Below are 16,837 nucleotides of genomic sequence, written 5' to 3'. Positions count from 1 at the left end.
TATGATAAATTGATTCTCTGTCATTACAAAGCAGATTTTAAGCCCCAGGTCACACTCAGCCTGTCCTCCGGAGGCCCCCATCAATTTTAGAAATAGTTCTGCAACCTACTAGACAGACTTAGCCAACAAAATGTTCCCAAGTTTCCCCTGTCCAGTTTTAGTACTTTTACACTCCTTCAGAGAGCCTCTCTATAGGATGGAGGAGAGAGGGTTTTTCTGAGTTTCACTTGGAGCTACAGCACTTTAATGTATGCCCTGACATAATCAGACTTTTTACCCATTTGGAATTGTCAGAGGTTTGAAGTGCTGTGCCCATTTCTCCTTCTCCTCTAACTTCAGGTAAAGGAAAAAGGAGAGTATAGATTCTTACCTCATTTGAGCCCGAGAGAGATAGTTTTATGTCTTTGAGCTTAGAGGCAAAGCACCTGTATAAAACCTTTCCTGATATTACTTCCTTAGATGGAGATTCACATTCATTTGTGTAGAGAGACATTTCCGCAAACACCCAGTTGCTTAGCATTTTCATTATGCCCCCAACATTGTCTTAGGACCAGGCAGATTGTCCGACATTGGGAGGAAGCCAGTGCACATTTGTTAAATCAGGTCATGCATTAAGCAATAATTATCATCAAGATGGTGGGAGTGCAAAGATTACATGACTTTACAATCTTTCAAAAATTAGTTATCACCTTTTTGTCTTTAACATCACAATGTTGTAGGGAGAAATGCCTTAAGCAAAACTAATAACTGTTATTTCTTGGCAAAATAAGAATTATCTCTCTCCACCAGCAAGGTCAGGAACTGAGAAGAATTGTAGAGTATAGACGGCTGTGCTGGTGGGAGTGAGGAACAGGCAGGCAGAAGGAGTGCTTTGCAGGGAATGGGGAAAATCAAAGTAGAATGTTTGGACTGGATGGATGTAACTTTAGAGACAAACCAGGTCAAACACCAGATGATACAGGAGGAAATGAGACCCACACACATTGTGCAACATGCCTCAGGTCACCCTTAGCGTAGCAGCAGCCCTGGGTTGGGGAAGTGGAGCTTCTGACTTTGGGTCTCATCATTTTGCTTACCACACGGGACTGCCCTCCATGAAAGACCAAACGTCCTCTAGCCTGGCAGAGAAAGTGCCAATATCGGGAATATCCCTGGGATAATCTTGGTTCCAAGGACAGTGCCAGTGCTCTATACTGTAGGCAAAGAAAAGCCACAAACATTTTGTAGGTTCATAAGAGCAGCCATTTTACTTTTCACTTCATCCCAACATATGTTCTTATGTATTACAGCAGAAATGACAGAAATGCTGACCCTTTCTAGTTTAATAGAAACAATTTTTAAATAAAGATTCTAAGCCATGAATTATAAGTAGAATTAAAATAAGTGATCCAAAATACAGGTCATCCCTCACTTTAGCTACATGGCTTGTTCACATGCATATTTCAGTCCAGCTTCACAACCACCCCATGAGCTAGGAGGATAACTGCTGTCTCCACTGTACAAGTACAGAACCGAGGCTCTGGATGATCAACAGTCGGCCTAGGGCTGACACCTATGAATATCAAAGCCAAGACCACAGCAGAGTTCTCAGCAAATCCAAGGTCTTTCATGACAGGTTAAGAGAAGTACAAGCACCAAGCTTACTGGACACCTCTGTTTAAAAATGGCTAAGTCTGCTTGTTTAGGGTAGCTAGATTCAGAGGACCTGGCACAAAACTGAGTTTCAAAACGGGCTTTGAAGAGCAGGTTGGCATGTGGCAGAGATTGGGTTTATAGAACATGGTCTTGGTTATTCAAGGAAGAGGGCCACGTTTCTGAGCAATCAGAAGCCCTGTGTGAGAAAGGAATCTTTTCTAGGATACCTGTGTGGCTGATGATGCTGGTGGATGAACCTAAGATGTCCTGGACACAGGCTTTCCCACTGGGAGGCCTGGCCTGCTCGAGGGCAATGGCTGTACATATGGGAACCAGGCTGCCTGGAAGCCTCCTCATGGGATTGAAAGTGAAAGCCTGTCCCAAGCTGGCTGGATGGTAGGCACGTTTCTCCATAGCCCATTCCTGTGATCCTGTCTCTATCCGCTTGGGTCCTCTTGATTTCTCTTTCTGCCAAACAGCTTTTCCCCATGATAGTCCAAGGACTTGGGCCTTTTCTCCATTCCCACAGAATAGATACAGCCCTTATTTCTAATAATCTCTTGGGGAAACTCTTGCTGCCTTCCTTCTCCCATCTTTACTTTCAACCCACACACACAGAATCCATTGCAGAACTGCTCTCCTTAAATAACGCTCTGATTACAGACACAAGTAGGAGCAATGAATGATGTGTCTCCGAGGCCAGGTGGGTGGTAGGGTATCTGACACATGCTAGAAGGAAGTCTGCCCAAAGTCACAAAGGAAGTGAAATTCGTATTGAGAGCAGAAGAGTACAGAAAAACAAAACAAACAAAAAGGCTTGCAAGGGATTGGAAAATGGGAAGAAGAGTTAGTGGGTAAGAGAAAGCTGAAGGGTGGCCTAGCCTGGAGTCATCCACACAAAATAGGGCAACCTGGTTATAGTTGGCCCAATAGGCTCAATGGGCCAACATCACTTGAGGTGGCTTCTCCTTTTCCATTTGGCCTCCTTGGAGAGGGTCCTCAACAAGCTGAAGTGGCAATGCTATGCATGGGCTTAAGGGTCTTGTTTAATCTGAATCCTTTAAAAAAATTAAAAGAAACCATAACTTTAACAACTATCCTTAAAGCATAAAAGTTAAAGTTATTTAAGGAACTGCAATCAGAGCTATCATAATGTCTTACTTCAAAAATTAAGCAAAATGCTTTATTGTAAAGAAAAAGTGTTTTAATATGAAACATGAATTTCCATCAACATTAACATCTTTAAGGTTAAATGTAAAACCACCAGTCTCTGTATTTGGAATTTGGAACTTGTAAGAACCTGGCTTTTCCTGATTCATATGAGGACGGGATCACACCTAGACTAGAAGATTCACATACTACCAGCAACACCTAAGATCATCTTTAGATAACAATTTGGATTACAGGCCATGGAGAAAGTTTGCCCTAACTGTCCCCTTGTGTGACCCTGTGACTATGGGGTACAGATGCTGGTGATTAGCTATTTTAACAGGCAAGCAATATGGGAAGAGGTAGGAGGAAGGAAGTAGAGAGAGAGAACTAACACTTTGGCAACTAAGTAGCAGACACTTCCCTTTATTTCTTATTTAATCTTTTCAATTATGACATGAGGCAAATAATATTTCCCCTCCTTTAAAAAAGCAAAAACTGAGGCTTAGGAATGTTTAATGACTTCTCCAAAGTCATACAACTGCTCAGTGCTAGGTCTGACTTAAGAGTTCATATTCTTTCCACGCTATATGACATGACTAAGCCATGTGCTTCCCTGTGATCAGGGAATGTGTGGCTCCACATGATTTCTACCCTGAGATATTCAGAAACAAGTAACTGCTTCCTCTCACACATCCTGCATAAGTTTCATTTATATCCCAACTTGCACCAGGCTAACCTTGGCAACACTTCCATGGAAGTCAGGTCCGATGGTTTTTTTGAGAAAAAGGATATGGAAAAATAAAAAAAAAAAAGATGAGAAGGCAAGACACTCAGAAACCAAGCCCCTTTCCCAAATGACAAAGAAAAGCAGATTCCCAGTGGGAGAAGGAACAGGACCTAAGGATTCCATCTTGGGAGCCACATGTACTAACTAAACCACAAGATCTGAGAGTTGGAATTAACCATATTGGGGATGTCTCCTAAAGAGACACATCAGCCCCAAAGTGTTCCAGATCTGAAATGAAATTTGGATTGGTGAAGAAGCAGCTGGCCTCTCTCCTCTCCAGGACTTTCCACCCTGTTCCGGTGCCAGGTCTGCTCCTTGACCGAGCTGTCTCATTCCAGGCTCAGTCTGGGCACAAGCCACCACAGTCCCCTCCTTCTTTCCATTTCTATTGTAGGACGGTAAGGGTCACGCACAGGTTCCTCACTTCCTGCTACAGTCTTCACATATATGTGGGCTTCTTGTGCTCCCATGGTATTCTTCTCATTTGTGGGTGATCTAGGATTCTTAAGGAAACAAATAGATTTTTTAAAAACTACAGCAGATAACTCTTCCATACAAGATGAACTAACAGCAACCACATTTACCCTCCCACCTGAAACAACCAAAACAAGACAAAACATTTGAAGCAATAGTTTTCAAGATACTAGACAACAGGCAAGGAAGGACAATGGTCCTTGAGAGACAGAAAATAAATGAGGAGAGACCCACAATTGCCTGATCTTACTGCCTTGGGAGGGTTTTCAGGCCACTCAACTATCTTTTGTTTATTGTTAACAAATTATCTCCTTTTTTGTCTTTTAGCTTTTAATTTATTTGTGTACTTATATTTAAAGTGAGTTTTGTAGGCATCATATGGTTGGATCTTGTTCTTATAGCCAATCTGAATGTTTCTTTCTGTTAATTTGGGTATCAAGACCATTTACATTTAATGTGATCATTGATATGGTTGGGTTTATATCTACCATCTTGCTATTTGCTTTCTCTTTGTTCTACCTTTCTGTTCGTTGTTTCTTTTTAACTTTTTCTACTTTATTTCATATAGATTTTAGAAGGACTTCATTAAGTTCCATGAAAAAAATTGATTGGAATTTATATTGGAATTACATTTGCTGTATAAATCAATGGTGTTTGACATCGTTATGTTTTTAAGGCTTTCTAACCAGGAGCATGGTATATAATCCCCTTTATTTAGATATTATTTAATGAGTTTTTTAAATCAAAGTTTTATTATTTTCCATAAAGGTATTATATATTTTTGTTATATTTATTCCTTAGCATTCTACATATTTTTATTATCAATTATCATTACAAATGGTAATTTTTAAAATCGCTTTTTCTAACTGTTGTTGTTGAAAGTGTAAATTACTTTTGTATGTTGACTTTTGTCTCCAGTAAACTGATTAAAATTTCTTGTTAATTCAAATTTTTTTTTTTTTTTGAGACAGGGTCTCATTCTTGTCACCAAGAGAGCAAAGGTGCAATCTTGGCTCATTGCAACCTCCCCCTCCTGGGTTTGAATGATTCTCTTGCCTCAGCCTCCCAAGTAGCTGGGATTACACGCACCTGCTACCACATCCAGATAATTTTTTGTATTTTTAGTAGACATAGGGTTTCATCATGTTGGTTAGACTGGTCTCGAACTCCTGACCTCAGATGATCCACCCGCCTTAGCCTCCCCAAGTGCTAGGATTACAGGCATGAGCCACCATGCCTGGACTATACTTTCTAATTTTTTTTAATCCTACTTCATTGACTAGGATCTAAAGTACAATATGAATAGAAGTGGTGTTAGTGAACATGATTGTTTTATTTCTGATCTAAAGAGAATGCTTTCAACATTTTACTGTTAGGTATGATGTTTGCTGTAATTTTTTTAAAAAGACATCTTCTTCAAGTCAAGGAAGTTCCCATTCTATTTTGCTGAGAGTTCATATCACAAGTGACTGTTGAATTTTTTTGAACTCTCTTCTCCTATTGAGACGGTCACTTGAGTTTTTCATCTTAATTTGTCAGTAAAATAAATTATATTAAATAGATTTTCTAATATTAAGTGAAGCTTGAAGTTCTGTTGAGTCAATAAAAATGCACGGAGAACCTCCTTTGTGCTTGAGCTTCCTCTCAGTCATCTCCTTTCCATGTGCTCACACTGTGCTTCTTTTGTACATGAAAGGCTTTAAAACATGTAGTTTGTTTACTGTGTGAATGGTATACAGAGATTATAACCAAGGGTTCTTACCTCAGACATCTTAGGATTATCATCAATTTCTGAAATTTCACATGGTCTGTCACTTTCCTGAATTGGTGGAAAAGAAAAAAGAGAGAGAGAGAAGGAAGGACAAAGAAGTGAAAGGTCATAGCATTTGACCATAACTATGATTAAAATCCGTGGTTCTTAAATCTGAGTGTACGTTAGAACAAACAAAACAAACCAGAAGCATCTAATAACATCCCCCCTCAAACCAGACCAAAACCAAGAAATATCATTGTGATTTATCCAAAAATAAATGAGAGTAGAGATGAAACAATATTGGCCATGAGTTAATAATTGGGTTCATTATACTATCCTCTCTACTTTAGTATATGTTTGAAATTATAATTAAAAAGTGGTTTTTCTTTTATCAAGGTCAGTGCCACAGCTTTGTTATCCAGAAATTCTGATTTAATTGGCTTTGGTGATTGGAAATTTTGAGCCTCCTAAATAATTTTAAAGTGTACTAAAGATTGAGAAACTATTACTTAAACCATGCCACCACTAACCACAGTACTTCTTAATGTGTTTAAAATGTGCAGCTTGTCAACACATTTTTACATGTAAAGATGTTCATCATCCATTATCTCATTTCAGCCTTATAACTTTCCCTACCTCCTAAAATAGGGAGGGCAGTTTCTATGACTCCTGTTTTGGAGTTGAACTAACCAAGACATATAAAATGTCAAGTCACTTGTCCAGGATCATATAAATCATGAAGTGGCAGAGCCAGGTTTAGAGCCTCAATTTTCCATCTCTTCATTAACATACAGTGAGATATATGATAACAACCGTGAATGTCAATAAATAGAGAATGGAATTAGAACCCAGAGTCCACATGACACAGTTGTGTCACAACCATGGGAACCTTGTTGTATAGGGATCTGGGTAGCCTTTGAATTCTGAGCACAGTCCCCAGAACAGTCTGGCATTGGCGTGGGGTGGATTGGATGGGGGGATATGGATTCTCTCGTGAATTATACATGTTCAGATGTGTGAAAAAGGCAAAGATAGATAGAGCCACTTCCGGATACATCCCTACCCCTCTTCGTCTCCCATCTTTCCTTTTTTTAAAAAAATTAATGAATGAATGAATTATTTTTATTTTTTATTTTTTTAGTAGAGACGGGGTTTCACTGTGTTGGCCAGGCTTATCTTGAACTGCTGACCTCAAGTGATCCACCCGACTCGGCCTCCCAAAGTGCTGGGATTACAGGCGTGAGCCACCATGCCTGACCCTATCTTTCCTAATGTTATATGCACCCTCTCTTTGTGAAGCTTGTGCGCTTTTGTTTCTCAACTTTAGAAAGCACATCCACTGTACAGACATGTGTTTGCCATGGCAACAGACATCCCTCTCGACTGCCACTTTTTGTTAACCCAAATACCATCCTTGCCAGGAATTCCTCAGCTAACCTGAAGGTTTTATGACAAATCAGCTCTGTCTGGTGCCTGATGTCATGTCTGCAATGGAAATTATGGCCCAGAGACTTCCACCATCTTGTCCTCAGGAAATAGACATGGGCCATAATTTCCTACACATCTGGACCCAAAGAAACTAATAATCACCTCCATGTCCTCAATGCTGCTTCTTCTTCGGTGAATCCAAGTAAGTAGTAAAGCCACCAGCAGGGCTGTGGCCACCAGGGATGGGATGCCCGCTGCTAATCCAAGAGAGGGCCCACAGTCCTGGCACAGAATGAAAAGCACAGGGTCAGGGGAAGCTCAGAGTCTTCAAGAATAAAGGAAACATTCAATAGATTTAAAATAAAACAAAAAAACCCTGCATGGATCATAAACATCATATACAAAATCAAACCAGTAATGATATACTGTGCAAAAATGTTTGTAACATACATAACAAATGACTTACTTTCATACGACTTAATTTACAGTTTAAATCTCTTGGAAAGGGGGATGATCAAGTAGAAAAATGGGCAAAGGATATGAACAAGTATTCTCTAGAACAGAAATACAAATGTCTCCTCAACATAGGAAAAGCTGAGATACAATTCAAAGCAATAATTAGATGCCATTTGCACCTGTTTGGCTAAAAATAAAAGCTTTTGTTATATATCACACTTTTTTTTTTTAGACGGGATTTTGCTCTGTTGTCCAGACTAGAGTGCAATGGCACGTCTCGGCTCACTGCAACATCCGCCACCCAAATTCAAAAGGTTCTCCTGCCTCAGCCTCCCAAGTAGCTAGAACTACAGGCACGTGCCACCACACCTGGCTAATGTTTGAATTTTTAGTAGAGATGGGGTTTCACTGTGTTGACCAGGCTGGTCTCTAATTCCTGACCTCGTGATCCGCTCGCCTCAGCCTCCCAAAGTGCTGGGATTAAAGGCATGAGCCACCGCGCTTGCCCATACCACATTATTTTAATATGAATTTTTAAAAACATATTTGCACTAAATGCATTAAGCAATTAATTTTCAAATTCCCATTTTGCTTTGATTGGAGTGGAAATAGTCATGCTTTTCGTTATATAAGTTTTCAGATTTGCAGACTATCTGGAAATATTGAAGATAATCTGCAGAATCCCTTTAAAAGTGCAACTCTTATTTAACAATGAATTCCCCTTCACTTTTGAGGGCAATTGATTTTATTGAAGAATAATAGAAGCATATGAATCATAAATCTGTAAGTTGATGATTTTTCACATGAGGGATATACCCATAAAACCAACACCCAGATCAAGAAACAGAACATTATCAGCATCCCAGGAGCCCCCTCAAATCCTTTCCAGCCTCCTTGTGCATGACCACTGTTCTGAAACCTATCTCTGTAGAGTAGTTTTGTCTGTTTTTCAGCATGATATAAATGCAAATATAAGGTGTGCACTCTTTTGGGTCTGGCTTCTTTTGCTCAACAGTTTGTGAAATGCATCTGTGATTTTACATGTTCTCCCTCACTTTTGAGCTGAGAGGGTCAAGAATAATTGTTGAACCAGGTTCTATGCTTAGTGACAGTTCACCTATCAAAATTCAAAGCTCAAAACAAATGCACAAGATGGATGGAGCATAATTATTATCCCAATTTTATAAATTTAAGTGATATAGTTACCATTTCTTTCCCACCTGTAACAGGAGAGGAAGTCTGTATGGAAAGAGAACATACATTGTAAAAGAACAAGAAGTCTATAGAATATACATTATACAAGACAACCTGCCAAAGTTTAGGCTATAAGGCCTAGAGTTTAATCCCTTTGCTAAACTTTCTGTTAACAACTACCAAACAGAACCTAACTTGATTGCTTCCCAGGTAAGAATTGCAATAAGATTTGGCTACAAGGAGAAAAGAATTAGGAAGTTCAGGCAATGTCTTCATTACTCACCCTGTGGATGTAATTTTACAACTCAAAAGGGCTTCCTCCTGTCCCTAGTCAGCACACCTAGCACACTTTGGGCCTACTTGTTCCCATTGCTAGAAGGAAAACACATAAATAATGGTGGAAGCAAGGCTCTTTAAGGAAGTTTTACTTGTTTTCAAATAAGTATGTGATGAAGTAAACAGCGGAAGTTGTCAAATATCCATGTTCCTGGGGATAATTCCACATGAAACGAATGCATTACTATTTCTGGTCCACCTCTTAAGCAGGGTTATTGATTTCACTCATTTATAAGATACTTCAGGCAAGAGTTTACCTTGATTAAGAAATCTAAAGGAACAAATTCTACAAGAGAAACTATGTAAATGACACTAAGTGGTATTCTGTGGGATTAAAAGCACAGGTCCTGGACTCATACTGCCTGCCATAGAATAGCCATTTCTCCACTCACAAGCTAAGGAGCTGCGTGTCTTATCTACACAATGCGGATAGCAGTAGCTGCCTCTAGGGTTGTTAGGAGGATCAAATGAGCAGAAGTATGAACGCTTGTCATCCGTTTAAATTTTGCAAAGCTCTGTTCAAACCTGTTATTTATTTAATACTTTCAGCAAACTCATTGAGTATATTGGAGTCCTGGGTCTTGGAGTTTTGACAATTATGATCTCCATTTTACAAAAAAATGTAATGGATTTCAGAGAAGTTACGGGACTTGTTCAAGGTTTCAGAGATACAACTCTAATCTGAACTTGGGTGTTTGACTTCCAAGCCCACACCTCTTTACCAGAAAGCTCCCATCAAAAGAAGGATTTGAAGACCAAGCTCTGACACTTGTACTTAAATGGTTGTACTTTGACCTAATCACAGTCTCCCTCACCCACAGCCCCACTCACATCGCTTTCATCCTGCATTTCCCTAAGGTGTTCTGTTTCTAAGGGTAGTAGGAAGAATAAGCCCTTGTTTCAGGTAAGGCTTCCTGTCTTCAGAGTATAGAAATATACTCAGGGTGGCTTTGACCAAAATAAAAGGAAGGTGTTAACTCTAAGAACATGGGAGTGCCCCCATGAAACCCAAGGACAGATGGGAAGCTGGTTTCTCCAGGGACTGGAGCTGGGAGCAGGGAACTTGTGAGAACTGAAGACACCCTCATTTCTCCTTCACTCCAGAGCAGCATGGCTCTGCCTGCAGTCTTCTCTGATGTTTGCTTCCTCTCTTTCTCGCTAGATGGATTTTTCTGCCCTCATAAACTCCTGCTAATTGTACCAGCTAATGCCATGGAGTACTTAGGATGTGCCGGGCTGTTCAAGAATTTTCCCCATATTGACTTATTTATTCTATACAACTGCCAGTGAACAATAATGGGACTATGATGATCTAATTTTACAGATGAGAGGAGTGAGGCACAGAGAAGTGAAGTAACTTGTGTAAGGTCACACAGCTCTAGGTGGCGGTCCCCAAGCAGTCTGGCTCTGGGATCCATGCTGTTAACCACTGTGCTACATGGCCCCCATTGCCTAATGCAGTGTCTCAACCCCATTTTTCATACCTGACAGTTCAGTATGGGCTGAACTGACAAATTGACTGAACTTGACATTTCAGTCCTCAGCAGGGACTGACGACCAGGGAGCCGTGTTCCAAACTCCCTGCAGAGCGGGTTCCAGGTGCCCACCTCTGTCTCACTTCCCAGGGCACTGGCATTCCCAGGCTACTCAGCTGCACTGATGTGGAAGGGTTATGTGGTAGAAATGTAACTTCCAGGCAGGATGACCTACCATCCCCATTGTCCAGAGAGGCTGCCCAGGAGGCAGGACTTTCGGTGCTAAAAACAGACAATACCAGGCAAAACAAGATGGTTGGTTGCTCTACATGGGTTCAAAGGGGTGAAGAGAAATGAGCTGTTAACCAAGAAAGTACTCCAGAGAAATGTACTCCAATACTCAGTTCTCAGAGAAATGAGCTGGTAAGCAAAGAAGTACTCCAAAGGGTGATGACTGGCCCCATAAGGGCCCTTTTCCAGCCCACTCATCCCCACTTCCTACGAAATGGCTTCTTGCTTCTCTGCATTCTCTTGATGTGATGGGCCAAGCTGGGATAACACCGAACCTGGGATCTCTATGGACCTGCTGTTTCCAGCAGCCAGGGGAAAGTCCCAGCAGTGATTGAAGGAAAAGGTTTTGACAGGAAAGAGAGGAAGAATCAGAGAAGCTGCCTGAAGTCAACAGGCAGAGGCTGAAGCAGGGAAGCAGAGCAAGTTGGAGAGGTTCAGAAGTGCCCCCCACCAGAGGCTGGAGCAGGTACCAGGGCTTTCAGTTCACAGATGTCTGGGCAGACAGTGGTGGGCACCACAGGTCCAGCAATAAGTCACAAGGTTCTAACTTTATGCTACTCTCTAGAACTATGTCCCCATGTTGCAGTAAAATGAACACTGGCTTAGGAATCCTCTTACTACTAAGATTCAGTTTATTCTCTTTGAATAACCATATAACTTATCAGAAAAATGTGTCACAGCCAAGCCCACTAAAAAAGTGAAGCAGAAAAATGCCTTGCTCAACTATAGCAGCACTACTGAGCAGATAACCACCCTGGCTGTTAGTGTTATCTATATGCAATGTGCAAACAGAAGATGGAGGATCAACTGTGGATTGAAACTCTACCACCCACAACTGAAAACCGCAATTCTGACTTGCAACTGAATGCCATAATTGAGAGCCATAAAATGTTCACTCTTGTTGACCCAATCATTCCCCTTTTAGAATACACACAAGGAAATTATCTTAAATACAGATAAAGATTATCTATAATGCCATGTATCACAAAGTTATTCTTAATGATAATCAAAGAAATAATGAACTTGAAGAAATATTATGCAAGCATAATATGATCACATGATTATGTGATCAACCATATAACCGTTATGGTTATAAAGACTAGTGGAAGATATTTGGATATAAAATTATATGAAGAGTAAGAAAACAATCGGATAAAGCAACAGAAGTCAAAATCTATGTAAAGCCAAACAGGACAGGAAGGGGTTACACCAGTTTTCTGCTGATGAGAGTTTAGGTGTTTTGTTGCTGTTTTCCTATTTTCCTTTTCAACATGTATGTAAGTTTTATAATGGAAATAAACTTTCTCAGCATCTCTCAACTATTCCTGAGTGCATTTGGAAAGTCTGTGTAACTTATCGTCGTGTTTGAGGTTTATGTGCATACTGGAGGTCTTCTGTAAATTCCGCACCGGGCTTTGCTGCCGTGCCTGGTGAATGGGGCTGTTATACTTACTGTGTTCGCCGGCAGGGTGAAGTTCAGTGAAAAACCCTGCAAGATAGAAGGAAACATTAAAGCTCCCAGGGACAGTCGGTAAGCTCCAAACTCACTGACCCTGGTGGATTCCGAGAGGTCATTGATCCTATAGATTCAGCCAGCACCCAACTTCATGCCCAGCCTTGGCCCCAAAAGCAGGAGGGGAGGAAGGAAGCCGGTCGTCAGTTCCTCCCTCAGCATCGTCAGCCTTGCCACCCCCATTCCCAAACCAGGTCCACAACCAGAACCAGATGAAGAGGGAGCCTGCAAGGCTATTGCCTGAGGGGTCCCATTCACAAGGGCAGCAAAAACGTTACTAGAAATTCAGCAAAATGCCAAAATTATGTTTATTCTCCTAGAACTCCTTTGAGAAAGAAAAATGGCGAATTTAGAAGTACTTTGGGGCTGGGCACAGTAGCTCACGCCTGTCATCCCTGCACTCTGGGAGGCCAAGGTGGTTAGATTACCTGAGGTCAGGAGTTCGAGACCAGCCTAGCTAACAAGGTGAAACCCTGTCTCTAATGCAAAAATTAGCTGGGCATAATGGTGCATGCCTGTAATCGCAGCTACTCAGAAGGCTGAGGCAGGATAATCACTTGAACCCAGGAGACAGAGGGTTCAGTAAGCCAAGCCTAGGCACTCCAGCCTGGCCAACAAAGCGAGAATCTGTCTCACACACAAAAAAAGAAGTATTTTGTGTTTTCTCCTTGGAGTAGAAGATAAGACCCCCGCCAAAGGGCATGGTCTAACAATAACACCTGATCCTTACCTGGGAAAGTCAAGGCTTCTGTTTTTACTGTGTCTGAGGCAGAGGTTCTAGGCTGCTGGAGCTGAAGTGGCCAGAAGGACAGAGGAGCAGCGAACCCTTCTCTTTCCTCCCTTCACTCAGTAGCTGGTCTCACTTCTCTCACAAATATGGAGTCCAAATGCAAAGATCGTGGTCTCAGTGGAGCACCAAATAGCCTGCCCAGGGCCTCAGGTGGCTCCCTTCTCCTCCCTGTCCCCAGCCCCTGTTACTCTAGCCTTTCCAGGCTGCTCTCCACCAAGTCCCTTCCCTACCTGGATTGGAATGATGGGTGGACCTGCTCTGACCCGGTGATACCTTTTCCCCTTTCCCTGGGTGGAAGTGGTCTTGTTCCCACTTTCTGGACACTCAGCCCCTTGGGTCCAGTCACCCTGGATCAATGCCTCCTGGCTGGGCCCTCCTTCAGCCTCGGTCTCCCTGACCCCCAGAGATTCCCCTGGGCTTGGCCTATGCTATAGCTCCCCATCTTCCGAGCCTCCCAAGACCAGGTACTGTCATTCTAGAAACAATGCATTTGCTAAGTTGTAAAAGTAAATGTTATCCAACAGTAGGAATGTTGTGGAGGATTAAAGAATCCAAAAGAATCGTGTTTCACACCTGAATTACCTGAAAGATCATCTCCCTCAAAACCCTCCTTTTACAGCAGAGGAAACCGAAACCCAGGGACTCATCAGAAATCACGTTGCGGACAGATGAGAACAGCTAGAGCTTATGTCTCAAAACCGACCAATGGGCTACATCCATGTGATTCAACCCCAACCCGAAAGATGGTAACAGAGGAGCTTGTCCCAATATAAGCAGACTGATGAAACGCCTATTTCAGCTAACTTACTGATGCATTGGAATTCAGATGGGTTAATGAATAAGAAAATCTTTTGTGAACCAAAAGTGTTTTAAGCACCTAGAAGGTGTAAGTCCCCCTAGCTTTTGCCCCAAAGATTATGTCCTTCAATTAAGGAGGCCCTGCTCAGCCAGCATGCTTCAGTGGTGACTCTGCCCACTTCTCTGCCTCTTGGCAATAGGACAACCACATTTTATAGAGAATAAACCAAGCTTAAAGAATTTGAACAGGTTTCCCAAGACGAAACAACCACTTAGCTGACACGAGAACCTGAGTGTTCTGGTGACAACCTCTTTCTACCACTCTGCAAGGATTCCAAGTAACTCTGAACGTCTCTGTGAATGAATCAGAACACCCAGGCTCACAGCACTGTGCACCTCTGCTTCTGGGATGATGATGAAACACAGGGACGTCTGGGCCTCTTAGGTCAAGGTCCACTTGCTCAAGGAACATAACCACTGCCCTTCATGCTAACACCAAACCAACAGGTGTGGCAAGGACAGTTGATAGTTACTGCACTGAATGCAGCTGCCCAGAGCCTTATCTCATCAGTGGGCACTGGGCCCTGATGTCAGCAGCCCCAAGACAAAGCTTCCTTTGGGAAGACATCAGAAGAGGGGGTGCAGCAACAAGTGGGTCATTGCATGCATTGTTTATCAACATTTGGATGACGGAGATTTGGGCCAATTTTAGAAAGACACTTATATTTTGTAGAAACAGTACAGTGCTCTCATGGAGAGATAAACATCGCACAAATTGGGGTGGAGAAGAATCTGAGGCAGTGCCCTTCAGAGACACAGCTGAGTCGGGTGAGGCAACCCTGGGCTTGGAGCCACCCGATCTAAATTCGAGTCCAGATTTAGCCACTTAGGAGCTGCGTAGTCTTGGATAAGTTACTCAAACTCTCTGGTTTCCATTTCCTCATAACAAATCTATTCTCCCAGGCTCAGGTTTCCCATTCTCAAAATGGGATACTATTAACTTGCCTTGCCCACTTCACAAGATAAGTCCCAAGAGAATATCGTAATGCCATCTGTGGCCGCTCCTTTCTCCCAAACTGTAAAACACCCTATGTGTTTTAGGGATCACGTGGTAGCATGTTCTTGATGGCCTGGCCGGCACAGAGCAAGGGATAGGAAAGTTCTTGTGGGATGGAATTGCAAGTACGAGTTAGCAATAGTCAAAGTACTAGAATTTGATACAATGCACTTATTGCTTATTGCTAGTCTGAGCACTACGCAATATCTACACAACAATTCTGAAGGCACTTTGGGATCTCAGTGGCTGAAGGTCCTTCACTATAAGTTTGCAGTTTGTGAGAGGAAGGAGGAGGAGGAGCAGACAGGATAAAAACTTACTGCTATTGAGGATGTGCAGGTTTTAAGACCCTGTCCTCACAGCTTCCCCATAAGGGGAGCCTATTATTCCTTTATTATAACTGTGGAAACTGAAAGCAAGATAGGTTTTTGCTCACCAGCTTATACGTAGTAGAGATCAGGTTAGATCACAGATCTTCCTAACTCCAAAGACTGAGTTCTACCCTTTTTAATAATCCTTTTTGTTAGAAAATAAAGATTCCACAAGAAAGTGAGGTTATGCAATATTTTTCTTTTTGTGTCTGGCTTATTTCGCTTAGCATAATGCCTTCCAGGTCCAAATAGGACAAACATGGCAAATGACAGGGTCTCCTCCTATTCTAAAGCGAATATTCGGTTGTATACATACATATACACCACAGTCCTTTTATCCATTCAGCCATTGATGGATACCTGGGGCTGTTTCCATAATTCTTTGGTAAAGAAATCCCAGAACCGTCTTCTGCTTTCCCTTCTAACTTAGCAAACTTTATTTGATTGAGTCGCAACCAAACATGTATCACAAGTAAGCAAGAAAGATAGAAAGTTTCTGATCAATGATGACCATCCATGTTATTGACAATGTAGCAAAAGCCAGATTAAACAAGTAAGACATAAAATCACTGATCAGATGCATTGCTTCAGCTAGAAAGTGAACATACATGAAACATCTACTCTGTACCCTTGTATGTGGGGGTTTAAAAACAAAACCTTAATATCAAAATGAAAGACAAGATCAGCAAATATTAGGTGAGAAGTTTTAAAAATGATTAGTATTTTGCATATAGGAAAATAATTTAAAATCAAGTTCCTTTACTTCAGTGTACACTTAATTGAATTAGGGGACTTGAGCTTTAGAAGCCTGGGAATTGTTTTTACAGAGAAACATGAAAGTTCGATTGAGAAGAGATGCCAGCTCTCACTCACCATTTCTGACAGCCTCCCAAGAACCTTCTTTGTACGCTGCCCTTGGCAAGCTCCTTTCTCACTGGCGTTATTGGCTTGTGTCTTTCATTTGTAGCAACAGTTAGCTGAGAGAACTGTGGAGGCAGGCTGAGAGGTGGCTCCTAGAGGACCCTGGCCAAGCCATTTATGGTCAGGGGAGTAGCCAAGCCCTCAGTCCATCCCTCGGGAAAGATGGGCTGCTGGTCCATGGCCACTGTGTATGGCCTGGTTCACCCATCCCCTTTGCCTTGATTTTCTGTCCTTCCTATTTTTCAGGCTCTTGCTCGGCTACACCTCCATCTCAGCAAAGAAGCCACAGCTGGCCTGAGAGCTTGGGGGCTTCTGTAGCCTGCAGCTCTTTGGAAACAATGGGTTACACAAGGCTGAGGCTGTCCACTCCACCCTCAGCTGACAGGCATCCCCGTTAACCATCCAG

General features: G+C 42.0%; 1 protein-coding gene across 5 annotated transcripts; it reads right to left on the bottom strand.

The window, feature by feature from the left end:
- Positions 1–1,219: 1,219 nt before the first annotated feature.
- On the bottom strand, positions 1,220–16,828 carry OPALIN (oligodendrocytic myelin paranodal and inner loop protein). Of its 5 annotated transcripts, XM_037729363.1 has the most exons (7): positions 16,384–16,749; positions 13,225–13,359; positions 12,435–12,470; positions 8,892–8,924; positions 7,392–7,511; positions 5,811–5,867; positions 1,220–4,077 (listed from the first exon to the last, which is right to left on the bottom strand). In XM_037729363.1, the coding sequence occupies exons 4-7, from the start codon at positions 8,892–8,894 to the stop codon at positions 3,904–3,906; spliced, it is 354 nt and encodes a 117-aa protein (XP_037585291.1). In that variant the 5' UTR covers positions 8,895–8,924; positions 12,435–12,470; positions 13,225–13,359; positions 16,384–16,749; the 3' UTR covers positions 1,220–3,903. The 5 variants fall into 5 exon arrangements, with proteins under 5 accessions (XP_037585291.1, XP_017358300.1, XP_037585293.1 ...); XM_017502811.1 differs by lacking the exon at positions 13,225–13,359 and having other exon boundaries at positions 16,384–16,828; XM_037729365.1 differs by lacking the exons at positions 7,392–7,511; positions 8,892–8,924; positions 13,225–13,359 and having other exon boundaries at positions 16,384–16,828.
- Positions 16,829–16,837: the final 9 nt, after the last annotated feature.

Source organism: Cebus imitator, unplaced genomic scaffold, assembly GCF_001604975.1.
Source record: "Cebus imitator isolate Cc_AM_T3 unplaced genomic scaffold, Cebus_imitator-1.0 Scaffold299, whole genome shotgun sequence".
NCBI lineage: Eukaryota > Metazoa > Chordata > Mammalia > Primates > Cebidae > Cebus > Cebus imitator.
The sequence above is the reverse complement of the archived record's forward strand: the minus strand, read 5'-3'. Positions and strand labels throughout refer to the sequence as shown.